Source organism: Myotis myotis, unplaced genomic scaffold (assembly GCF_014108235.1).
Source record: "Myotis myotis isolate mMyoMyo1 unplaced genomic scaffold, mMyoMyo1.p scaffold_m19_p_2, whole genome shotgun sequence".
Classification (NCBI taxonomy): Eukaryota; Metazoa; Chordata; class Mammalia; order Chiroptera; family Vespertilionidae; genus Myotis; species Myotis myotis.
Genome location: NW_023416324.1, coordinates 26,144,036 through 26,170,593, shown reverse-complemented (window position 1 = coordinate 26,170,593; position 26,558 = coordinate 26,144,036). Strand labels below are relative to the sequence as shown.

The following is a 26,558-nucleotide window of genomic DNA, read 5'->3' as shown; positions in this document are numbered from 1 at the left end:
GGGTACTCCTAAGGCTTAGGAAGAGCCACACTCAAGGGGCCAAAGAGCCGCATGTGGCTCACGAGCCGCAGTTTGCGGACCACGGGTATAGGGGACATTGCAATGGAGATAAAGTGAAATTGATGACTTAAGATAGGTATTTTATAAGTAGAATTGGTAGGGCTCACCTAGCTGGCATGGCTCAGTGATTTAGCGTGGACCTATGAACTAGGTGACAGTTCGATTCCAGTCAGGGTACATGCGGGGTTGCAGGCTCTATCCCCAGTGGGAGGCATGTAGTAGGCAGCCAATCAATGGTTCTGTCTTATCATTTATGTTTCTCTCTCTCCCTCTCCCTTCCACTAATTAAAAAAATAAATAAAAGATCACTTTGTTATGTTGATAATAGACTATAGAGGCATAAGGGTAGAAGCAGGAATGGGATACTAGTTGGGAGATGGTTGAGGGAGGGACCATGGTGGCTTAGATTGCAGTACCAAAAACTAACAGGGTTTTTAATAACTCATTTAGTAGAAAAACTTAACAAAATTGAACTGAGACTCTTTAGAGTCTTTATCATATTTACTGTGGCTATCATACATTTGCTATAGAAATTTTAATGTGTTTAATACATTTTTGGGGTGTTATACAATATATAACATGTATATGCTATTAATTTAATATCCCCCCCTCCCCCCGACCAAGTTCTGATTTTTAAAACATGACTAAATCTAAGATTTTTGTTTAAAAGGGTGTAAGCGTATGTCTGTGGAGATAGTGGCAAATGGTTGTATTCTGGATGTATTTTAAAGTTAGAGCCATTTACATTTCTGAGGAATGGTCTGTGGGGTTTATGAAAACAAACAAACAAAAAAATAAAAACAAAGGAGTCCAGACATCCAGAGTTTTTGTCTGAACAACCAGAAGAATAGAATCACCATCATCTGAAATGGGGAAAGGCTGTGGATGGAGTTAGTGTTGGTGGAAAGAACAAGTTCAGTTTGGGGCATGTTGGATTTGAAATGTTGAGTAGAGTTTTAGTTATAAGTGTCAGGAATTTGTGAGACTGATGTGGGAAGAACTCTTACAGAATGTTGGTGCAGTTTGGGGGAGCAATTTCTGACACTTTATGACTCAGCATTTCCACATCTAGTATATACTTCTAAGAAACCTTTTTTACAAAATACATGTGCATGAGACAATACAAGCATGTTTATAGGAGCATTATTTTGGTGGAGAAGAAAAACATGGAAAGAAAATTAAGTTTCTACTTACTGGAGAATGGGTAAATAAATATTAGTGTATTTATAGATTGGATGACTGACTACTAAAAATTAATGAACTAAAGTGAAATACAGTTGAACCTTGAACAGCACAGGTTTGAATTGCATGTGTCCACTTATATGTGGATTTTTTCCAATAAATAGACAGTTGGCTCTCTGTATCCCTGGGTTTTGCATCTGTAGATTCAACCAATTGTTACGGAAAATAGTATTTTCCATCCATGGGGATCCATGGATGTGGAGGGCCGACTGTATGCATTGTTCTATGTCATCCTATCTAATAAAAGAGAAACATGGTAATTAGCCATACATCCGCTACCCTTCCCATTGGCTAATCAGGGCGATATGCAAATTAACTGCCAACCAAGATAGCGGCTGGCAGCCAGGCAGCTTGAAGCGAACATGAGGCTTGCTTGCTTCAGTGACGGAGGAAGCCAACGTTCCCCGCCTGCCGCTGCCGGCCTCTGAGCTTGCAGTTTGAAACATTGTTACAAATATAGAAGCTAAACAAAACCCCAGAAACCTGCTTTCAGCCAGCCGGGATCTCAGAGCTGGAGTTGAAACAGTGTTTCGATTATAGAACCCAAATAAACCAGATACCTGCTTTCAGCAACAGAGGCCTCAGAGCTGGAGCCAGAACTAAAGCTGGCCCAGAATAAAAAGAAAAAGAAAAAAAGGAGCTGTTGGGAGCTTCAGTCACCCGCCAGCCTGAAAACAGCCCTCAGCCCCTCACCCAGACTGGCCAGGCACCCCAGTGGGGACCCCCACCCTGATCCAGGACACCTTTCAGGTCAAACCATCCGGCCCCCACCTGTGCACCAGGCTTCTATCCTATATAGTAAAAGGGTAATATGCCTCCCAGCACCGGGATCAGCGGGGCCGCGAGGTCTCCCAGCACCGGGATCAGCAGAGCCGCGAGGCCTCCCGGCACTGGGATCAGCGTGACAGGGGGCAGTGCCCAAACCCCCTGATTGCCCTGCGGCTCTGTGTGTGACAGGGGGCGGGGCCACAACTTCCCTATCCACCCTGCTCTGTTCGTGACAGGGGAAGGCGCCCCAACCCCCTGCTCGGCCCTGCTCTGTGGGTGACAGGGGGGAGCTCCCCAACCCTCCCCTGATGGGCCCTGCTCTCTGCGTGACAGGGGGGAGCTCCCCAACCCCCTGATTGACCCTGCTCTGTGTGTGACAGTGTATGGAGCCCCAACCCCCCTGATGGGCCCTGCTCTGTGCGTGACAGGGGGCAGCGCCCCAACCCCCTGATCGGCCCTGCTCTGTGTGTGACGGGGTGGCGCCGCAACCTCCCCATCAACCCTGCCTTGAGTGTGACGGGGCGGTGCCCCAACCCCCCAATTGGCCCTACCCTGAGCGTGACTGAGGGTGGCATTGCAACCTCCCAATCCGCCCTGCTCTGTGCATGACAGGGGGCAGCGCCCCAACTCCCCAATTGGCCCTGCTCTGAGCCCGACCAGGGGCTGCACCTAGGGATTGGGCCTGCCCTCTGCCACCCGGGAGCAGGCCTAAGCCAGCAGGTTGTTATCTCCTGAGGGGTCCCAGACTGCGAGAGGGCACAGGCCGGGCTGAGGGACCCCTCCTCCCCCCCGAGTGCACAAATTTTTGTGCACCGGGCCTCTAGTTTTATATAAGGGACTTGAGCATCCGTGGATTTTGGTAGCAAAGAATCCTGAAACTAATCTTCTGTGGAAACTGAGGAACAACTGTAATTTTTTTGGGGAGTCAGATGTTATACACAGATTTTTTACTATGGTTGGTTCCCCTAATCTCCACTTTGTTCAAGGGTGAAGAGTATATCCACATAGGGGAATCTCCCCAATTATAATGTTGATATCAACAGATGAATACATATACTTTGAAACTGTGTATATATAATTTTAAAACTATGTATAATTAATGAATATATATGTAATAAAATACAGGAACACATATAGAAAAGATAAACAAAAATTAAGAATAGCTGGTAAGTGATGATTAGTGGGAGTTCGGGCGTGATAGATTTGGAAAGCAAGTCACAGGGACCCCAAATGTTTTTGTAAGGATTCTTTCTTATGCCAGTGGTATGTGTATTCATCTCTTTATTATTTTCTGTACATATTTATTTATCTAAAATATCTTCTAATTAAAAAATAAATCAGTTCATTCCTTTTATATCCCTCAAACTAATGGCATGAATCCTTTACAATTCATCAGCAGTTAATGGCTGGCCTAAGGAGTGCCTGGAAATCTACACTGGCGAGATGGTTCCATCTAGTGGGGAAAGTGTCGCAAGCATTCTAAGAGACATTCCTTTGGGGAAGGAAGAATAAAGAGGTGATACTTAAAATTGCACTAAAATTTAAGAGACAAAGGAAAAGGTTATCATTTAGAAATATTTAGTCTTTGCCATTATTAAGATAATACTATAAATCTCCTAGGACAGTGGTCGGCAAACTGGCCCCTTGAGTGTGACTCTTCCACAAAATACCACGTGCGGGCGCACACGTACAGTGCGATTGGAACTTCGTGGCCCATGCCACGGGGCCATAGAGCCGCATGTGGCTCGAGAGCCGTGGTTTGCCGACTACTGTTCTAGGACATTTAGTATAGACCTGTAGGACCAAGATGGGTCCTTTTTATCTAACATGTTTGTGTTTTGTTTTTCAGAAGGAGTTGAGCCTTCCCAGAAGAGGCAGCTTGTAAGTAGATGATTATTACCATTAATAGAGGCCCAGTGCACAAATTTGTGCACAGGTGGGGTCTGGCTGGCTAAGCTGGTGGGGGGGAGGGGCCACGGGCAGTTGGCTGGCCAGCCCCACCCCCGATCAGGGTGTTGGGGCAAATCAGAGGCGGGGCCAGCTGTGGAGGGGGAGTTGTGGGCAGTTGGCCTGCCGGCCCCACCCCCAATCAGGAGCAGGGCTGGCCAGGGAGTGGCGGCGGGCGGTTGGCAGCCGGCCCTGCCCCCGATAGGGGTGTTGGAGCCCGGGCCGGCTGAGGTGGGGGGCCAGTCCGGGCCCAGATTAGGCTGGTTGGCTGCCACAGTGCACGTCATAGCCACCGGTTATTCTGGTAGTTCCGCCGTTCTAGTCACTGGGCTTTTATATATATACTAGAGACCTGGTGCACAAAAATTTGTGCACTTGAGGGGGGCCCCTCAGCCTGGCCTGTGCCCTCTCGTAGTCTGGGACCCCTCAGGGGATGACCACCTGCTGGCTTAGGTCCGCTCCTTGGGGGATTGAGCCTAAGATGGCAATCAGACATCCCTCTGACAGCCCGGTACCCCTCGGGGGATGTCCACTTGCCAGTGGGGAGCAGGCCTAAACTGCAGTTGGACATCCTTAGCGCTGGTGAGGAGGCAGGAGAGGCTCCCACAACCACCACTGTACTGGCAGCCATCAGCCTGGCTTGTGGCTGAGCAGAGCTTCTCCCATGTGAGAGCGCCCTGACCACCAGTGGGCAGCTCCTGCATTGAGCGTCTGCCCCCTGGTGGTCAGTGTTTGTCATAGTGACTAGTCATTCCCAGTCCTTCTGCTGTTAGGTTCAGTTTGCATATTACCCTTTTATTATATGCCTGGTGCATGGGTGGGGGCTGGCTGGTTTGCCCTGAAGGGTGTCCCGGGTCAGGGTGGGGGTCCCGCTGGGGTGCCTGGCCAGCCTGGGTGAGGGGCTGAGGGCCGTTTTCAGGTTAGCCACACCCCCTTCAGGGAGTGGGGTCCTGCTGGGATGCCTGGCCAGCTGGGTGAGTGGCTGATGCCTGTTTGCAGGCTGGCCACAGCCTCTTCAGGGTCGGGGTCCCTGCTGGGGTTCCTGGCCAGCCTGGGTGAGGGGCGAGGGTTGTTTGCAGGCTGGTCAAGCTCCCCAGTAGGAACCCTCACCCCTTGAGGGTGTTTCCAGCCTGGGTGAGGGGCTGATGGCTGTTTGCAGGCTGGCCACAGCCCCGTCAGGGTGGGGGTCCCCCCCTGGAGCCTGGCCAGCCTGGGTGAGGGGCTGATGGCTGTTTGCAGGCTGGCCACGGCCCCCAGCCACCCAAGCTTCCAGTGGAGGCTGGCTGGAAGCAGGTATCTGGAATTGATTTGTCTTCTATAATTGAAACTTTGTTGCCTTTAGCGGAGGCCACAGCCGGCCAGGGCAGGCGGGAAGCTTGGCTTCCTCCATCGCCGGGGCAACTAAGCCTCCTGCTTGCTCCAGCTCCGTGGCTGCCGGCCACCATCTTGGTTGGGTTAATTTGCATATAGTCTCTCTTATCAGCTGGTGGGCGTGGCTTGGGGTGTAGCAAAGTTACAGTCAATTTGCATGTTTCTCTTTTATTAGATTAAATATATAGACTAGAGGCCCAGTGCATGAAATTTGTTCATGGGTAGGGTCCCTAGAGGCTGCTGGCTGGGGCTCCTCCCTTCCCCTGGCTGCCTGCTGTGGCTGGCCCCGCCCCCTGGTCAAACTCTTGCATATTAGGCTTTTATTATATAGTACTAGAGGCCCAGTGCATGGGATTTGTGCACTGGTGGGGGGCGTGGCCTGCAGGCATTGGTCCCCTGTGAGAGCGCCGCTCATCCTGGGCTGCTGAGTGGCTGTGAACTCGCCCTCTGAGCAGCTGCTCCCTGGTCTGGTATCTTCCGTGGAGCTGGAGCACTCACCTCTCCAGGGGACCCGGTCAGGGCCAGGCCCAGGGACAATAGCACTGAGAGGTGGTGGAGTAGGCTTCAGTCTCGTGGTGGCATGAACCCGCCTCCCAGCCTCCGGGGTCAGGTCTGCGAGCCCGGCGGCAGCTCTGCGCGGCCTGCGGGCATCCAGAGGAGGTGGCAGGGAGCAAGGAGGAGGAGCCTGCGGCCAGGAGGCGATGATCGCAGCCCAGGTTCCTGCCTGTTGGCCCAGGATCACAGCGGGAGCAGCTACTCATTCCAGTCAGCTGAGCGGTGCTCTTACTGTGATAGCGCACTGACCACCAGGGGGCAGCTCCTGCATTGAGAGTCTGCCCCATGGTGGTCATTGCGCATCATAGCGACTGGTCATTCTGGTAGTTCCGCCGTTTGGTGTCTGGGTTTTTATTATATAGGATGGTTGTGATTATGATTATAATCCCTCCTGGGGACTGTTCTTAGTATTACTTAGAGCCGTGGTCGGCAGAGTGTGGCTCTTCCTAAGCCTTAGGAGTACCCTAATTAAGTTAATAACAATGTATCTACCTATATAGTTTAAGTTTAAAAAATTTGGCTCTCAAAAGAAATTTCAGTCGTTGTACTGTTGATATTTGGCTCTGTTGACTAATGAGTTTGCCGACCACTGACTTAGAGGAATCCCATTCATGAGTGTTTTTTTTCCTGTGGATTCCTGTCTTGGCCCTGGAAGCTGGTGAGTAAGTGAGTCTAAATTATAAGAAAGAGATGGAAAAAATAAAGTGAAAACAATTAAAAATAAAAGAAAAGAGATCTAAGGACTAAATTTTGGGGGCACTTTAATATTTACTGTTTAGAATATAAGGAGAATTCTTCAATAAAGACTGACAAGGAGAAGCCAGTGAAGTTAGAGGAAAACCAGAACAGAGTGGTGTTTCCAAACCCACAAGAAGAAGGTGTGTCAAATATTGCTGACAGATTATCTCATGTGAACAACTAAGAATTGACTTTAGGATTTAGTGATAAGGAAGTCCCTGTTGGTAACTTTGGTAAGCCATATTGTTGAGAGGAGGGCCCAAAGCTTGATTCGAATGGACTCAGAGAATGGGAGACAATATTACCTACATAATATTTGCATTAAAAATGTTTAACCTCAATATAATATAGAAAGAAGTAATCAGAAAAGTCCAAATTGTGGAGGCAGTCTGTGGAACTATACTGGCCTGGACTTTTAAAAAAAAATGTTGACGTTATGAAAGATTAAAAATAAATTAAGGATGGGTTCTAGATTATTGGAGACAAAAAGGAGACCCAGTAAGTAAATGTACTACATTGGGGCTTTGACTTACGAGTGTCCCGACTAACGAGTTTTTCGAGATACGAGCTGTCTCTCGGCTGACTTTTTGCTTTGAGTTGCGAGCTAAAATTCGGGTTACGAGCCAGCTTCAGATACCTCACCGCTAGTTGGCGCAGCGAACGTCACAGTGAACGCCACAACATCAGCCCAGCATCACGGGTCTCACTCGTTCACTTTAATGATTTCACATATGAGTAATTTGAGTTACGAGCTCCATCACGGAACAAATTAAACTCGGAAGTCAAGGCCCCACTGTACTTGATTCTTGTTTGAATCCTGGATTTTTAAAAAAATAGTTGAAGGATATTATTTGGACAATTGAGAAAATTTGATTGTAAACATTCATTAGATAACTAGAGGCCCGGTGCACAAATTTGTGCACGGGTGGGGTCCCTCGGCCTGGCAGGTGATCGGGGCCATCTTGCCCAGTCCCGATCGGGGCCGATCAGGGCTGGCCGGCTGGGGGGAGTGACCATGGGAGGTTGGCCGGCCATGGGAGGTTAGCTGTGGGTGTGCACTGACCACTGGGGGCAGCTCCTGCGTTGAGCATCTGCCCTTTGGTGGTCAGTGCGTGTCATAGCATCTGGTCGTTCAGTCAACTGGTCGTAATGGTCACTGAGGCATGCACAGGGATTGGGCCTAAACTGGCAGTCGGACATCCCTCTAACAATCCGGGACTGCTGGCTCCTAACTGTTCACCTGCCTGCCTGCCCGATCGCCTCTAACCACTCTGCCTGCTTGCCTGCTCGGCCCCAACGGCCCCCCCACCAGCCTTCTTGCCCCCCAACTGCCCTCCCCTGCTGGTCTCATGGCCCCCAACTGCTGTCCCCTGTAGGCCTCATGGCCCTCAACTGCCCTCCCCTGCCGGCCTCATGGCCCCCAACAGCCCTCCCCTGCCAGCCTCATGGTCTCCAACTGCTCTCCCCTGCCGGACTCATGGCCCCCAACTGCCCTTCCCGGCTGGCCTCATGGCCCCCAGCTGCCCTCCATGGCCGGTCTTCCAGAAGGTCTCCCGGTCTAATTAGCATATTACCCTTTTATTAGTATACACTAGAGGCCCAGTGCACGGGGGGAGGGTATCCCTCAGCCCGGCCTGCACCCTCTCCAATCTGGGACCCCTTGGGGGATGTCTGACTGCCGGTTTAGGCCCGATCCCACAAACCGGGACTGCTGGTTCCTAACCACTAACCTGCCTGATTTGCCTCTAACTGCTTCTGCCTGCCAGCCTGATCGCCCCCTAACCACTCCCCTGCTGGCCTGATTGATGCCTAACTGCTCCCCTGCCAGCCCAATTGCCCCCACCTGTCCTCCCCTGCCTGCCCGATCACCCCCAACTGCCCTCCCCTTCCAGCCCGATCGCCCCCAACTTTCCTCCCCTGACGTCCTGATCGCCCCCAACTGTCCTCCCCTGCAGGCCTGGTCACCCCCAACTGCCCTCCCCTGCTGGCCTGATCTCACCCCCAACTGTCCTCCCCTGCAGGTGTGGTTGCCCCCAACTGCCCTCCCCTGCAGGCCTGATTCCCCTCCACCCCCCGCAACAGCCCTCCCCTGCCGGCCTGATCGCCCCCCCCACCAACTGCCCTCCCCTGCTGGCCTGTTCTCCCCCAACTGCCCTCCCCCTGCTGGCCTGATCGCCCACAACTGCCCTCCCCTGCTGGCCATCTTGTGGTGGCCATCTTGTGATGACGTAGCACATGACGCCACCTAGGCTTTTATTATATAGGATAGATAGACTAGAGGCCCGATGCACGAAATACATGCAAGGAACTCGGCCCTCAGCCCCAGCCGACCCTCGCAGCCTTGGCTGGCCCTGGCAGCCCTGGCTTTGTCCGGAAGGTTGTCTGGATGATTGCCTGGAATGTCCTCCGGACGGTTGTTCAGCTGTTCGGTCTAATTAGCATGTTAACGCTTTATTATATAGGATACTGTGTCAGTGTTAAACTTCCTTAGTGTGACAGTTGGGTGGTGGGTCTTCATTGTTCTCAAGCCAAGGTTAATAGTGGAAGTTTTTGCAGGAGATGTTATGATGCTTATAACTGACTTTCAAGTGGTTCAGCTAATTAATTTGTTAACATAAGGAACATTCAAACCTGTGAAGAATATTTGAGAGTTTATTTGAGCCAAACGTTTGACAAATGCTGGGAAGCAGAATCTCAACGGATTGAGATAATACTCCAGAGAATGGCAGTTTTGCAACCTGTTTTATACATTACAATTAAAAGAGAAAACATAAGTGGGTTACATGAAATCCACTGGTGACAGATTTAGGGAGGTGGGAGAAAGCAAGTTGGGAACCCTCTGGGATTGGATGAAAAGTAAAAAGATAGACACACACTTCTTTTATTTAGGTGGGTGCAAGATAGTTAACAGTCATCAATTAACTCAGTAAAAATGAGGGGATTTGTGGTCTCCCCAGAGTGGTGTCTGTGTTTTGAGGGGTCCGGAAAAAGGAAAATTACTTCAGTAGGCCCTTTTAAGGTAAAAATTGACCTTTGTCGTGGAAGATACTGGCCTACGACATGACTACCCACCATAAGCTGATTTTTAGTTTAATGTTTTAATTTCAGATCTTCCTTTGTGGTTACCTTAGATCTGTGAATTTGCAAGGCTGCCACTTTGCAAGGCTGCCACGCAAGCTTTTCCTGAGCTAGTTAGGTTAGCATGTGGCCCCTTTTTGTCCACAAACCAAAAGTATGTGTGTATGTGTGTGTGTAGAGAGAAAAAAGCAAATGTGGCACAATGTTAACAGTTGTTAAATCTAAGAGAATGGTATATAGAGTTTCATTTAATCATTCTTGTTCCTTTTCTGATATTTTGGAGGAGGAGTTAAGGAGTATGTATATACTATTCTTTCAAAGAGTTTTGATGAAAAGAGGATCATAGAAATCAGGTAATAGCTGGAAAAGGTTATAGAGTTGAATCCCCCTTTTAAAAATATAAATAGGAGCCCTGGCTGGTTTGGCTCAGTGGATAGAGTGTCGGCCTGCGGACTGGGGAGTCCCTGGTTCGATTCCAGTCAAGGGCACCAAAAAATAAATATATAAATAGTAGATATTACATCATGTTTGTTTTTGAGAGAAATTATTCTGTAGAGAAGGAATAGCTGATGCAGGAGAGGAGGGAACAATTGCTGGAATTTTTTTCCCAATGTTCTTGAATAGGCAAAAATTGAGGACATGTAGTTACATGTAGAGTTACCTTAGGAATATGACACTTTGTTCACAGTAGCCTTAGTTGTCTCAATTTATCTGTAAAAGATTATGCACATCAAGTGTATGGCATAGTGCCTGCAATTAAGCACATAGCTGTTTGTTATTGTTTTAGAATTTAGCCCAATGCCTGTTATTAGTAAACGTTCAAAAAATGTAGTTGTTACTTATTGTTTTTATTATTAGCAGGTCATAATTACCTGTTTGAAGTTGTAAATTTTAAAGAAAAACAAATCAGTAAGACCCTAAACCAAGTTAAATGAACAATAGTGTGCCTTAGAAAAGCCACAAATATTGGATTGGTTTTGATCACATTAGGGAAGAGACCAACTAAATTTCAACTTGGGGAATGAGAACATCCAGGCTGCAATGATAAGGGCTTTGTTGGGGCAAGTTGGTTATGAAAATTTCTTTGGCTTGTTTCATACCATTTATTTTAGATGTAGCTCCCTGAAATTAAATCATCTTCATTTTTAGAAAGCTATATCATGTTTAAACCCAATTGGATATTTTTTAATGCCTTAAAAAAATCTTAGAATATTTAAAAAATCTTTAAAAATCTTAGAATATCAGACCTAGAAGAGTTGATAATCTTGTTGAAAGTGTAGAACTACTGGCCTGGACTCTGGAAAAGAATGGAAAGAAAATGAAGTAGTAAATCTATTTGTATTTGTTTACCCAAGGTATAGGAATATTGTATTTTGCTTTTTCTCAATTGAAACAGCTTGGACTGGCTTCGCTTACCCAGCTCTGTGGAAGGGCCTCCTCTTGGAAATTCCTTTCAAATAGGATGTTTGTTTGTTTGTGAATTTCAGCATCAATACCTAGGCCCAACACACTTAGGAGCTCAATGTAAGTAGTGTTTATGTTTCTAGTTACCCAGAAAGTTAAAGTTTTCTAACCAACTTAAGATGATTGTCCTCATATTTCTTGAAACGTCTTTATTTCTTTGAGGCTGTGAGCATCAGTGGGGGTTAAGAATGGACCTGCACACACACACACGCACAGGCTTGCATATTGCTATTGGTGGCCTTTATTTTTAGAGTCCTTAGGGATAGTTATCCTTTTTGCATTGTAGACTTACTAATTTGGGCAATGGACTTGGACATCAGATATTAGATGAAAGTAAATGCCAGGTGTCTGCAATGATAGGCAGTGAGCAGGGAGGAGTTTCTGGGGCTTAAGGATGTGATGTGTCAAACTTTGTTCCTATGAAACTGACACATGAAACAGTGTCATGTACTTTCCCGCTCTGATGTAATTTGATGGTGTTTGCCTGGATAAATGCTTCTGGAGAGTGTGCTAAAAAGAGATACCACCTGCTACACATAGTAAACCCTTTGTGTGGTAAAAGTGGTGCCTGTCTGATACAGGGCTTTAGTTTCTCTGTGGACTTTGAAAATCAGGAAATTTTGGTATCTTTAAGAACTGTGAAGACCAGAATGATAACATTGTGTTACATTTAATAGTCTTTTAAAAATTGGGCTTATATATATATATATATATAGAAAATGATCTCACATAGGTTCTCCAGTGGCAGACGTTGGCAGTGGTAGAGCAATTGTCATCACTAATTTTGTAGCAGGAACCATTTTGTTGTTAAAAATAAAAGTATGTGGTTTATCAGTGAGCCATAAGTATGTGGACACAGGATCTGAAGATTGAATATCTTTCAGAACCTGTTTTGTCACTATTGTGTTGAGAATAGCTACTGTTATGAAATCATCCTCACATTTATATGTCTGGACCTCACAATTCCTAATTCATTATAATCTGCTTGGATATCTCAGAAACATCTCACATTCAGCATTTATAAAACTGAAGCCATTGTCTTTCACAAAAACCTACTCCTCTCTTATTCTCTAGCTTATTCTCAAGGTAGAAAACAGTTATTCTTGTTACTTTGCTCTTCACATCCACACTCCTTTCTATTATACCTCTCAAATCTCTCTCAATTTCCTCTACTTCTTTCTGCTACCACTGGTATGTTCATATAGTCCAAGCCATAGTGATCTCTTGCCTCTGCTACTGCTATAGCTTCTAACTGGTCTTTCTTTGACTGACACTGCTTACCCTCAGTTCACCCATCCATTATACAATAGTCAGAAAAGGTTTTTTAAAGGGCATATTTGATGATTAGCTTTCATTTCAACTTATTTAGTGAATAGTTTATTACTTGTTACATTACACTTGAAAGTCATGACATGGCCCATAAAACTGTCTGATTCTTGTCTTTGTCTATATATTTGATGTTCCCTGTACCTGAGATGGATGTTTTTCCTCCTCCTATACCTGTCTAGCTCCTACTTATCCATCAAGTCTCAGCTTACGTCTTCCTTATAAAAGGATTTTCTGACCTCACCCATACCTTGCTGTCCCTAGCCTAAGCTGAGTTTCCCAGAATGTGCCTTCATTAAACCCTGTACTTTTCCTTCGTAACTCTTACAGAATTGTAAATAAAGAATTATTTGTCTGTCTTCTCCCATTGGATGGTGTATCAGTCTGCTTGGGTTGCCATAAATAAATGCCAGAGGCAGGGTGGTTTAAACAACAGAAATTCATTTTCTCATAATTCTGGAAGCCAGATGTTCAAGACAAGATGCCAGGATGATCAGTTCCTGGAGAGGATTTTCTTCCTGTCTTGCAAACGGTAACCTTGTCACTGTTTGCTCTACCAGGAGGGCATAGTAAGAAGGTGACTGTCTGCAACCCAGGAAGTGGGCCCTCACAAGGAACAAAATGTGCTGGTACAATGATCTTATTAAACTTTCCAGCCTCCAGAACTGTGAGAAATAAATGTTCGTTGTTTAAGCCAATAAAAATGTTTGTTTCTATTTGTAGTACAATTGTTACTGATGTTATAACCCATGGAAATAAACTTTTTTGGGCCTTCAGCTGCAATCAATATATAGAATATTTTATCCCAAAATATTCCTTGTGTAGTTTTGCAGTGAACTCTTCCTTCACCTCTTGGCCACAGGCCACCATTGATCTGCTTTATGGCCCTATAAATTACTTTAGCCTGTGGAAAAATTTCATATAGTGAAAATCATACAGTATCTATCTACTCTTTTGTATTTGGCTTCCTTCATGTTTCAGTACTCCTGTTCATTTAATGCTTAGTATTTCCTTGTGTGAATATACCACTATTTGTTTGATGGTATTTGGGTCGTTTCCAGTTTTTAGATATTATGAATAAAGCTGCTATGATCATTTGTGTATGGCCTTTTTATGGACATATGTTTTCATTTCCCTTGGGTACATACCTGGGAGTGTTCAGACCATAAAAACAGCATCTCAGTCATTGCTACCACCAATGGGAGTAAACTTACCAGTTGTAAACAAACCTAAAACAAACCAAATTATCTAGAGGACAGTTAAAGTTAGAAAAATTAGAGAGTGAGTAAACTTCAGATTCACTTCTGGGAGCCAAGTCCAGATCACCACTTCAGATTTGCTTTTGGAAGCCTGGGCAGCCCACATGAGGTGCACTTTCCTCTGTGGCTCTATGAGGTGAATCTATTGGGCATTTTGATGGAGAACTTCCAACACCGTTTAACAGGCAATTTTCCAAAAAAGATAAAATCATGGCTCTCATCCAGATATAAATCAAAAACATTTAAAGATTAACAAAAACCTCATCGTTAATAAGGGAACCAGACAGATGTTATAACCAGTCATCATTTTTTCCTGTTATCAATTTTTATATTATTGAAAGTTGGCAAAATATCAAAGATGACAGTTGGATTAATACTGTAACCATCTAGTAGATGTTCATCTGAGCAACAAGGCAAATAATTCCCAAGGTACTCAAATGTACATTATTTTTTTCAGCTTAATTTCAGCAAAATCACTATGTTGTAATCAAGATATCTTACAAATTGTTATTTATATTAATTATTTTATATTATTTATATTGAAATGATATTTTGAATATACTAGCTTACATAAAATATTTTAAAATGTAAAAAATTGTGTTATTTTAACAATAATGTCAAGTTAAACTTCCTTGAATCGTTTTATTTCTTACATTTAAAAAAGTTAAGTTCTGCTTAAAGGATATTTGTTCTGCTGCAGCAATAGAAATCAGAATTGGTAAAAAAAAAAATTTTAAGTAATATATAGATTTAAAAATGAACCATGAATTCACACATCATCCCAGCCAGTGTGGCTCAATGGTTGCATGTTGACCCATGAACCGTTCGGTAGATTTGCATATTAGCCTTTTATTATATAGGATTGCTATCTGCAATATCTAGGGCCATATAACAATATTTTCAAATCTTTAATCTTTTCAGTGCTAGGATATTTTCAAGAAAACCAAACATAGCAGTATATTCAACTAAACCGTGACCTGTAATGGTCCTAAAATAGTTTATAGAAATCAGTTTGGGATTATTTGTTGGTGAATCTTCTTCATAGTCATGCATGATAAACATACTCTAAGGTGGTCCCCATATAGTTTTCTCCTCCAGGTGTTCATACTTTTGTGTAATCCTGGTCCCCTTGAGTGTGGGCAGTATCTGTGACTTGTTTCTAACCAGTAGAACATAGTAAAGATGGTGGAATGTCACTCCTGTGATTATGATATGGTATATAAGACTTTGTCTATTTAAGTAGACTCACCACAGAGACTGTACCAGCTTGACGAAGTATCCAGCCATGTTGGAAAAGGCTATGTGGCAAGGAAGTGCAATAGCTTGTAGAAGCTGAAGGTGCCTTCTAACTCATATCCAGCAGCCTCCTGAGGATACTCAGAAGAGTGTTTTTCCAGCACCTTCAGACATAGCTCAGACAGTATAGAAAGACTTGAGGACATTTTCCTGGACATTTGTGACCAGTAAGAACCTTTCGTTCTGTGGAGCTGTCCTAGTTACTGGAATACCACCTCACATTAAAGTACCAGCTTCACAGACTTGCTCAGAGTCTAAGCCTGAATCTCAGATTCTACCGAAGAGGCCTCAGAGAGATCAAAGAGTTTGAGAACAAGTATTCCTTCCCAGAGGGGATCTAGACCCCTCCGTGAAGCAAAGTTAGCAACGTGATGCTAAACCCCGAAGAATTGTGAGACACCCTGACAGTCATCAACTCTTCATTGGTAATCTGCCTCATGAGATGGACAAATCAGAGCTTAAAAATTTCTTTCTTTCTTTCAAACAGTTCTTTTTTTAAATTTAAAAATTGTGATTTCTAGATACATCTAAGCACATATTTTATTTAAAACAAATTATAATTTTTAGTAATTGTTCAATTACCAGTACATAACATTGGTCTTTGGCCTTACATATATTATGTCTAACCCTGCACATAAGTATATTTAATTAGCAATACAAATCCCGCAATTCTGCAAAATGTTTCTCAGCTGTTATGGATACTGAGCTAAATTAACAATATTTTTAGAACCATGAATTGGAACAGAAATAATGTAAATGGATATTTAGCTGTACATGGAAACAATACTTGTATTAGCCAAGAAATCTATTATATTAATGTTAACCTGAGAGGAAGGATTTGACAGTATTTGACAGGTTAATTTGTCTTTTTGCTTACTTCTAAGACTCTCTATTTCTTGAATACTTTATAATTTTAGATAGTTTTCTTTGACATTGCACTTTTACAATTCATAAATAGCAATCTGACATGATTGCTTTTTTAAAACGGACATATAAAGAAAGATGTGGACAAGTGTTTTCCTCAGGTCTGAACAGTGTAAGTCACAAGAATGGGTTTTTAGGGTTTCACTTTGCCAGTGCAGAACGCCAGATCACAAGTGACAGAGGCCACCCCATATCTTTTAATTAGTCTATTTTTTTGTATTTGTGTTATTTTGTAGCACCTCTAAAGTGAGAAGCCCGTGGCAGAGGCCCTTTCTTACCTGGCTTTCAGGGTGATAACACAGTCAGCAAATAGTTGCATGAATGAATAAGAAGAGGTGGATGTTTTATTTTTCATACTGTAAACTGTTGAGTGCTGTAACCAGAGAAATGTTAAGCTTTCCTAGTGCTGACAAAGCTACAGGGATATTGGCACAGATGGATTTTAATGACAGTAAATGTGAAGAAAGTGCTCTATGTGGGGATGTGTTAAACCTTGGGGAGTAAGAGTGATATTTTCCTTGGGTCAGATGAAGGTTATAAGACATGACTTTCATTCTCTAAAAATCAAACAAATATTTTTTGACTTTAGCATTATTTAAGGAGCTCCGTGCTCTCCTTCCTCTTCCACTTTATTATTGTGAACCAGGCTAGAGAGAAATCTATGTGCTATTGTTGTCAGGGTCTTCTACTCCAAGGTATTATGTAACAAAGCAGTTTATAAAATTGATTCTAGAGATTACTTCAATTCACCACCTTAGCTGAAGACAGGATTTAAAAGGATATAATGGGAATAATAATAGCACATATGTCATAGGCCTGTGATGAGAACTATGTGGGTATTACGTGTAGAGTGTTTAGTAAGTACTTATAAACGTTGGTTGCTGCTGTTGTCGTCGTTAATATTTGGTAGCCTGGGATTGGGTATTAGAGAACTGGAGAATATTGAGTAGAAACAGGGCTGTGCCTTAACTGTGTGGCCTTAACTTGGGATGGGGATACATCACCGACTGGTCTCCTAGTGTGGGAGTGCGGACTTTGGTGACCAACCCTGATATCATCACAAGACTTTCCCAGAGTGGGATTCGTTACTTTTTGTGAGGTGCTAGATTTCTGAGAGAGCATTTTCATTTTCATTAGGACTTGTAGAGAACAGGGGATTCTGAAATAGGGGCTGTGAGAGGCTAGTGATTGGGCTGGTACATGGAGAGGAAACGTGAGTGACTGCAGCTACTAGGCCAGAGTGAGTTTCTTGGGTAATTAGAGCAGTGGCTTTCAAATTTTTTAGACTGACTATGGTCCTTGTTTACAAATGGACTTTACATTTTAACCCATCATATGTGTTTGCACTTGTATATTTATACATGTTTCAGTAATGTCACAAACACAAAGATCACAAATGATTTTTACCCTTACTATGTGTGAAACACTGATATTTTCTTTGCTGTTCTATTTCATTCTGTCTCTCTTTAAAGAAAATGTTGGTCCTGACTTCCTAAATTGACTTCATGATTCACTAAAGAGTTGTGACCTGCAATTGAAGAAGTACTGGTTGGAGTATGAATTAATCCTTTGAATGTTACCCTAGAAAAACAATTTGATGTACTTTGTCACCTTGATGAATGAGAGGAGCCTGTCAGAATTGTCACGTATTCAGGAGCTGGGGACAAGACTTTTGCTTATTCTTTGGTTTCTTTCGCTGTCAGTGTTTAGCTCTACAGTTTACTTGATCATTTGGCTCTTCTCTTCATGCCAGGCTGTTTTTGTCAGATGGTTTCTTATGTGTTTGGGCTTATCTCCTCCTTTAGATTGAGAGCTAGCTCCTGGAGGGCAAGACATATAATAGCTAACAGTTCTCTAGCACTTCCTCTGTGCTAGACACTTTTCTGTTTCATGTATATTTAATCTTCACCATAACCTATATATTATGTACCTTCATTATTTTCATTCTACAGATGGGGAAACTGAAGCATACAGAAATTAATTAGCTTATCCTGGGAGTTCTTTTGCAGCTTACCTCAATATCTTTTGTAATATCTGCCATATAAATGATTTCATTAATAGTTATTGAATGAAATTAAACTAAATAGTTTCTGGGCTTATTTTCTTTAACTTTTCCTATGGCTTTTTTCACCACAAGGTTATTCAAGTGATTAGAGTAGTAGAAATTGAATAGAAAATGGCTCTGAACTTTGTATAAAAAAGGGATACAGAGTTTACTTAAATTGATCAAATTCAGGATTTGAATATTGACTATGCTTTAAGCCCTAACCTTAAGGCTCTGTCAGTATTCCATAGGCCTGGGTTTGAGATTGAATAATGTTGCAGAAATTCCCTCATATCCTTAGCTCATTAACTTAACGATTTGGGATCCTTAATATGCTATCTTCCAATCCGTTGCCCGCTGCAACAGCTGTTCTGGCCTGGCCCACGCCTTCTGAGTTAATAGTATTTCTGTCACAGGGTGAGTTTTCAAGTTGGTATGTACTATTTCTGCCAATGTGTTCTCTGCTGCCAAGCCTCAGGCTTGGAGGTTGCAGCTGATTTGTGGGGGAGGGTGCTTGTTACTGAGGAAGAACAGGGTGCTCTCTGGAGCTCTGATTTGTTACAGGCTGAGTGTGAATGATGTCAGGCAGATCAGAGGACGGACAGCTGATTCATTTGGGATCTGGAACTCCTCATTCTCACTGCTGCTCTCTGGGCTCTTAGGTCTTTTGGGGAGAAGTCCTGAATATTATGTTTTTGAGGAAAAGTGCTTTAATTTTTCTATTAAGTTTGGGAAGCCTTTGTAAGTTTCCTTTGGCGTATAGACTGCATACCCCTTGTTTGAGAAAACTTCCTGCCAAGACTCCAGTGTGAGAGGGCAAAAGCTTGAGTAAGCCAGGAATATGATGAAACGAAGGAGAGAGAGACTGGGAGCACCATGCCTGCGGATTCAGTAAGGAGGCTGGGGTCTCTGAGTGGAAACTTGCAGTTAGGAAAAGAACTAATGCCAACTAACAGTCCTTCATTTACTTGGGTAAAGACTCTGCTTTGGAGATGTCTGTCAGGAAGAGGGCTGAGCTGGCTTCATAAATTCAAGGTCAAAACAGTGGTCCCTGGCAGGGGCATATGGGGTTTCTAATTCTGAAAATTGAGTTGGATGTCATTTTAGTGGTTTTTAGATACTTGGGGAACTGGGTTAACAATGAAGATCGATTGTGTGGTGTTTTTTTCCTACCTTGAAAGCAGGTGTTTAAAGTTAGTGTCAAAGCTGCAGTACAAGCCCCATGAATGTGAGAAACAAATGGAACGAAAGCATCTCCTTCTTTGGCTAGAGAGGTTTAATTATATTTCTGCCCCTGGCCAGTCAGACGCTCAGGACCTCAAATCTGCCTTTGTAGAACCAAGCCTGAGTCCTTTAGGGTATGACCTAAATTTTACTTCTATGTTGTGTGATATAGAAGGTATTTAGGTGAGTATTTAAAAACTAAAGAATGGAAGAAGCCTTTCCCCCCAGGATATCTTTTTTCAAGAGCTGCTCAGGCTTATTTAAAATGAGGAAGTGCTGAGTGACGATCAGGAAATTGGGGAATCGGTGACAGAAGTGTCCTAGAATCCATTCCACTTCAGTGATCTCTCTTGAACTGCCTTTGCATAACTCATAGGGCAGAGGGAGTGCACTTGTATTCCCTTGAATGTTGGTGCTTACACAGAGACAGCATGGCGTACTCAAATAGACAGACTTCTCCAGTGGGCTTCCTTTGGGTCATTACCCTTCTGTGTTAGTAGATGCTCATTAATTGAATTAATGATTCTACCAGAACTTGGAAAATCAGATTTGTTTGAAGTATATAATTATAAGGTTTTTCATACAGTTGACTCTTGAACAACATGGGTTTGAACTGCTCCAGCCCACTAATGTGTGGCTTTTTTTCAATAAATACTGTAAATGTAACTTCTCTTCCTTAATAACATTTTCTTTTCTGTAGCTTACTTTATTGTTAGAATACAGTATATAATACATATACAAAATGCAAGGCTTCCTTCTAATCAACAGTAGGTATTATAGTTAAGTTTTTGGGGAGCCAAAGTTATACACAGATTTTTGACTGTACAAGGGGTCTGTGCCCTTAATCCCACATTGTTTAAGGGTCAACTGTACTTTTAAAGAAATGGTTTATTCCTATACTAAGACTAAAAAGTTAAAGACTATGAAAAAGAAGCTTTATCAACTAAAGTGTCATTTGCAGTAAAGATGACTTGTTAGCAAAATTAAAAAATGTTTAAATTCAGTTTGTAGTTTAATAAAGCATAAGTGGTCAAAAACCATGTTTTCCAAATATTGGTAATCATTGTATCTTTTTTAGTGACTTGAATTTAGGTTAGGAAAATTCTCCTTGAGGAGCTAGTAAATAGTTTATAAATCACTTTAACTTTTCAAACAATCCTTTTTAGACTCTATCCCCATGTATAACCATTTTTGCAGAATGGTAATTAGGAGCAAAAAGAGAAGGAGATTTGGTTTTGGCAGACATTTTTTATAATCCTAATTTTATATTCATCAAAATGGCCAAAGCTTTATTTTATGTGATAAGATTTAAGTCTCCAAAATTTTGAATAAGCAAAACTATTCAGTTTAACAAGAACTAAATGTCTTATATATTCTAATTATACATATATATATACACACACACACACACACACATATATATATATATCACACACACATATATGTGTATTAGGGAGCTTATTTTTGAAATAGTTCTTTAGAAAAATGGAAATTCTTAGTCAGAAATTAATATTTTTACTTCTTATAATTTTTAAAAATATGTTGTTTATGGAAATTTGGGCATACCTGTAACTTTAAATAATTGTCTGCCCTCCACTTTTCTATCCTATTATATCCTCATACTGTATGCTGAAGATAGCTAGAAGGATAAGAAGGTAAAGATTTCCTTTGAATATATATAATTAAACAGAAGTAGAATGTCACATATCCATATCCAAACAGTCAACAATAACAATACAGGAAATTAACATTTTAAACAGTTTAGGTGCTTAGGTGATACTTAAGTTTGTTTTTAATCTTGGGAATAAAATATTGTAGTTTAACATGGTATTTGTGTAGAAAGCCATGCTGCTATTATAGCAAATTGAATGCAAATCTGTTAATAATTTGTCATCATCTGTGGCATATCTGTCAATGATCAACAAAAGAGAAATCTGTATTTAATACCTATCTGTTTCCAGTCTAATGATCTTATTTACTTAATAGTTTTTATTAGCACTTAACACATCAAGATGGTTAGATTGTTTTTAGGGGGGAAAATAACCTGGAAAACTAAACTTTAAGTAGAAGCAAATTTTATTATACGGAGTTGTGACATTATTTGATATACTCAGGCAAAAGTTAGCTAAATAAGTTGGTGTTATTGTAGATGTAATCTAACAATTCATAAGCTATTGAGAATGTTTTACTTTTATGGTAATATTTCTCTAGGAAGTTTTAATCATTACACACAAAATATTCTATTGCTTGCTAATTGATGAATTGTAGTAAATTTGCAATGTTTTCCCAGAAGTCAATTCTAAAGACTTTGACTATCTAAAGCTTGAATTTTTGGTTTAAATTCTGTAGATTAAGTTTTAGTCTTAATGGTAATTCTATGCCAACATTAGTACTGAAGTATGATATTTGAGAATGATTTTTGACTACTTACTTAAATCTCTTGCCTAAATTAACACACTTTGAAGATGTTTCTTTTTGGTTAAAAGTGATCACTGACCTTGTTTTTTTCTACTATGAAACCTTGTCAGAATCTCTACTTTTTGCCGAGGATCTGAAGTAAACCAGCACATGTTTTCACCCACATTGGCTCCAGCCCTATCGCTCATTAAAGTTCCATATAGTGCCGATTGTGCTCTGGGTGCTTCTCCTCTTGCTTTTTTCCTGAACCCACAAGCCCATAGCAACCCTGGCAGTCCCTGTTCCAGTCGCCCACTGCAGTGGAGGTAAGAAACCTGCTGTGGTGTGAATGTGAGCCTGGGTGATTGCTTCCGGCCTAATAGATAAAACCCAGACCTTTCTCTTTAATAATGGGGAGAAACTGAATAAAAGTCATGACCTGGTCACAAAGAAGAGTAAAAGGAATTTCACAGATCTCTGCTCAAAATTTCAGCAGATGGTAGGATATCTATTAGTAGTTAGATGTATGCCCTTACTGATGTGATCATGACAATGCTAGAGCTCTCTAAGGTTAAATAGTTCAAACACCACATTTTATACAATAGGAAATTTTTATTCCAAAACGGATTAAGTGATTTGCTCAGATTGTTGAAAATAACCCTCTCCCCCCTTTTCTTTCTGCCTCTCTTTTCAAATATTAAACATTATTTGAGTATAGACTATGTTCTGGGCATTGTTTTAGGCATGGAGGACAAAACAGTGAACACAAAGAGATAAAGTCTCTGCCCTCAGGGAGGTTAAATTCTAATGGAGGGAGACAAGTTAATGGGTAACTGTATAACAGATGGACATAAGTGATACTGAGAAAATACAGTAGGATAAGGGCAGAAGGAGTTGTCATTTTATAGAAGACTAGAGGCCCGGTGCACGAATTTGTCCATGGGTGGGGTCCTTCTGGGTGGCTTGCAGGGATCGGGCGGAAACCTGCAGTCCAATGCTGCCTGCAGCTCCCACCTGCCGCTACCGCTCATCCCAACCCCACTGTGCCTGCCATGGGCTCGTGCCCAATCAGTCCCAATCAGGAGAGGCTCGCGCTGCTGCAACAGCGCTCGCCAGCCATGAGCCCTGCGCCTGGCGCCCTCCCAAGGGGAGTGGCCTGCAGGATCAGGCTGAAACTGGCTCTCCAACATCCCCTGAGGGGTCCCGGATTGCAAGAGGGCACAGGCCAGGCTGAGGGACCCCACTAGGGAGGAACCGCGAGAGGGCTCCAGGGCATGTCCGGCCCATCTTGCTCAGTCTCGATTGGCCGGACCCCAGCAGCAAGCTAATGTACCAGTCCGAGCATCTGCCCCCTCGCGATCAGTGCATGTCATAGCAACTGGTCAACCAGTCAACTGTCTGTTCCCTGGTGGTCAGTGCATGTCATAGCAAGCGGTTGAGCTGCCTTAGCATATCATTAGCATATTACGCTTTGATTGGTTGTTCGGTTCTGCCATTCGGTCTTTTTGCATATTACCCTATAGGAGGATAGTCAAGGAGGTCCTCAATGCAAATTTGACATATGAGTAAAGACTTAAAGGAAGTCATGGAGCCAGAATAGAGGTTTATAAAAGAAGAGTGGTTCAGACAGAGGCAAGAGGAAGTGCCAAAGGCCTGATCTAAGAGCTTGCTTCATGTGTTTTTTGTGCAATAGAGTTTAGTGAAGCTGGTATGGGATAAGTTAGGAGGTGAGAGGTGGGAAATGAGGTTTGAGTTGTATAGTGTGGAGCCAGATGAAGTAGAACTTCAAAGCCATTATATGGATTTTTGTTTTTATGCTGAGATGAGAAGCCTTTGAAGGATTTAAAACAGAAGAAGTCATGATCTGATTTAGATCAGAAGGATCACTGGCTATAGATAGAAGGCTGCTGGTATAATCTAGGTAAGAGGCAATGGTTGTTTGAACCCATGGTGGTGCAAATGGTAAGAAATGGTCAGATTTGGGGATGTATTTTGAAGGTAGAATTGGTAGGATTTGTTGATGAATAGGATGCAGAGTTTGAGAAAAAGATGAGGACTGAAGATTTGGGGATGAACAATTACAAAGTTGGAATTATCATGAACTAAGACTTGGAAATTGTAAGTGATAGCTAATTAGACATTCAGTTAGACATATGTGAGCTCTGGGCTAAAGATATGTGATTAGGAATTGTATAAGGGAAATAAATAATTACATTTATGAAATCCTCCACTGAGTGACTATTGATGGAGAATAAAGAAATATCAAAGGTTTAGGCCATGGCACAATCTGACTTTAAAAGGTTGGGGAATTGAGGAATAGCTCTTCAGAAAGGAGAAGAACCAACAGAGGTATGTTGGAAGCCAATTGAAAAGAATTTTCAAGATGGAAAGTATGATCGATCAATAGGGATTTGTTAAGCTTTTTGGTAGAAAACAAAAGTAACCTGGAAAACTAAAAGTTTAAGTAGAAGCACAATTTATACAGATTTAGGTGAGATTATTTGATATAGGAGCTCAAATTCTACAATTTAAGCAGTATTAGACTGTCATAGGACAATGTTAGAGGCTGACTTCTCCCTGAAGTCACCCCTTTCTGATGAGATTGGAATAAGACCTTGGTATGAGATTGAAAAAGATTGTAAGTTGGGTGGCACCCACAGCCTCAGGTGTGCACATGGTTTCAAGTGCTATCTCTTGAACCTGTGATCTTAGGACAACCTGAAACAATGTCTTGCACCTTTGGCTTGAAAACTTGTTTAATTTCATGTGTGTTTTTTCTCCCCCTAGGCTTGTTTACATGGTTACTATAATAGTTACTATAATAGTGTTTCCATTCTTCTTTTGTATCTGTCCCATGCAAAGTACCAGTTTAATAATATGGCAAGATGATTTTCCCTTGTTTGTCGGATGTTTGTATTTCCTTAAAGTGCCTTGAATTTTTTTCTGGGATACAGTTAAATTCTTTAGAAGTAGTCCTGGCCAGTGTGGCTCAATTGGTTAGAGTATTGTCCTTGCACCAAAAGGTTGCCAGTTCAATTCCCGGTCAGGGCACATGCCTCAGTTGTGGGTTCAATCCTGGTGAGGGTTCATATGGGAGGCAACCAATTGATGTTTTTCTCTTTCCCCTCTAAAATCAGTAAAAACAAATTCTCAGGTGAGGATTAAAAAAATTATTTGGAAATGGTTTGATGCTTTTAGGGCCGTGGTCAGCAAACTGCGTCTCGCGGCTCCTTGAGTGTGGCTCTTCCTAAGCCTTAGGCGTACCCTAATTAAGTTAATAACAATGCACCTACCTATATAGTTTAAGTTTAAAAAATTTGGCTCTCAAAAGAAATTTCAATCGTTGTACTGTTGATATTTGGCTCTGTTGACTAATGAGTTTGCCGACCACTGTTTTAGGGAGCATTGTTAGGCTTTGTTAGTGGGCCCAGAGCAGCATTTGGGGCTAATTTTTTTTTAGACGTTATTGGTCAGATTATTACAGTTGTTCCTCTTTTCCACCCCATAGCTCCCCTCCACCCAGTTCCTACCCCACCCCCTGCTTTTACCCCCCCCCCACACACACACACTGTCCTTGTCCTTAAGTGTACGATTTTTGTCCAGTCTCTTCCCGCAACCCCCACACTCCCTTTCCCCCGAGAATTGTCACACCACTCCCTTTCTATGCCCCTGATTCTATTCTATTCACCAGTTTATTCTGTTCATCAGATTTTTTATTCACTTGATTTTTAGATTCACTTGTTGATAGATACGTATTTGTTGTCACTTTGTTCATAATTTTTATCTTCACCTTTTTCTTCTTCCTCTTCTTAAAGAATACCCTTCAGCATTTCATATAATACTGGTTTGGTGGTGAGGAACTCCTTTTGCTTGTTCTTATCTGTGAAGCTCTTTATCTGACTTTCAATTCTAAATGATAGCTTTTCTGGGTAGAGTAATCTTGGTTGTAGGTTCTTGAATATTTCTTGCCACTCTCTTCTGGCCTGCATGGTTTCTGTTGAGAAATCAGCTGACAGTCGTATGGGTACTCCCTTGTAGGTAACTGACTGTCTTTCTCTTGCTGCTTTTAAGATTCTCTCTCTATCTTTTGCTCTTGGCATTTTAATTATGATGTGTCTTGGTGTGGTCCTCTTTGGATTCCTTTTGTTTGGGGTTCTCTGTGCTTCCTGGACGTGTAAGTCTATTTCTTTCACCAGGTAGGGGAAGTTTTCTGTCATTATTTCTTCCAATAGGTTTTCAATATCTTGCTCTCTCTCTTCTTGTGGCACCCCCATAATTCAGATGTTGGTATGCTTGAAGTTGTCCCAGAGGCCCCTTGCACTATCTTCATATTTTTGTATTCTTTTTTCCTTTTGCTTTTCCGGTTGGGTGTTTTTCGCTTCTTGGTATTTCAAGTCTTTGACTTGATTCTTGGGATCCTCTAGTCCAGGGGTCCTCAAACTACAGCCCGCGGGCCACATGCAAATACAACTATTGTATTTGTTCCCGTTTTGTTTTTTTACTTCAAAATAAGATATGTGCAGTGTGCATAGGAATTTGTTCATAGTTTTTTTTTAAACTATAGTCTGGCTCTCCAACAGTCTGAGGGACAGTGAACTGGCCCCTGTTTAAAAAGTTTGAGGACCCCTGCTCTAGTCTGCTGTTGGATCTCTGTATATTATTCTTTATTTCAGGCAGTGTATGCTTAATTTCTAATTGGTCCTTTTTCATATCCTTGAGGGTCTCGCTATATTTCTCAGAGGTTTCTAGAAGATTCTTGAGTAACCTTATAACCGTGGTTTTGAACTCTATATCCAGTAGTTTGCTTTTCTCCATTTCTTTCATTTGTGACCTGTTTCTTTGTCTCCACATTTTGACTGCTTCCC

At 42.3% G+C, this 26,558-nt stretch overlaps 1 protein-coding gene across 7 annotated transcripts in view; it reads left to right on the top strand.

Moving 5' to 3' along the window:
* MAST2 (microtubule associated serine/threonine kinase 2) overlaps positions 1 to 26,558 on the top strand; it is a 160,836-nt gene that overhangs the window by 60,211 nt on the left and 74,067 nt on the right. For 2 of the 7 annotated variants that reach the window (XM_036347544.1, XM_036347542.1), the window contains exons 4-5: positions 3,920 to 3,951; positions 21,825 to 22,019. In XM_036347544.1, coding sequence (XP_036203437.1) covers positions 3,920 to 3,951; positions 21,825 to 22,019 — 227 coding nt within the window. Of the gene's footprint in view, positions 1 to 3,919; positions 3,952 to 18,685; positions 18,964 to 21,824; positions 22,020 to 26,558 lie in introns of those variants that run through there. The other 5 variants (XM_036347548.1, XM_036347545.1, XM_036347543.1 and 2 more) reach the window with 4 other exon arrangements.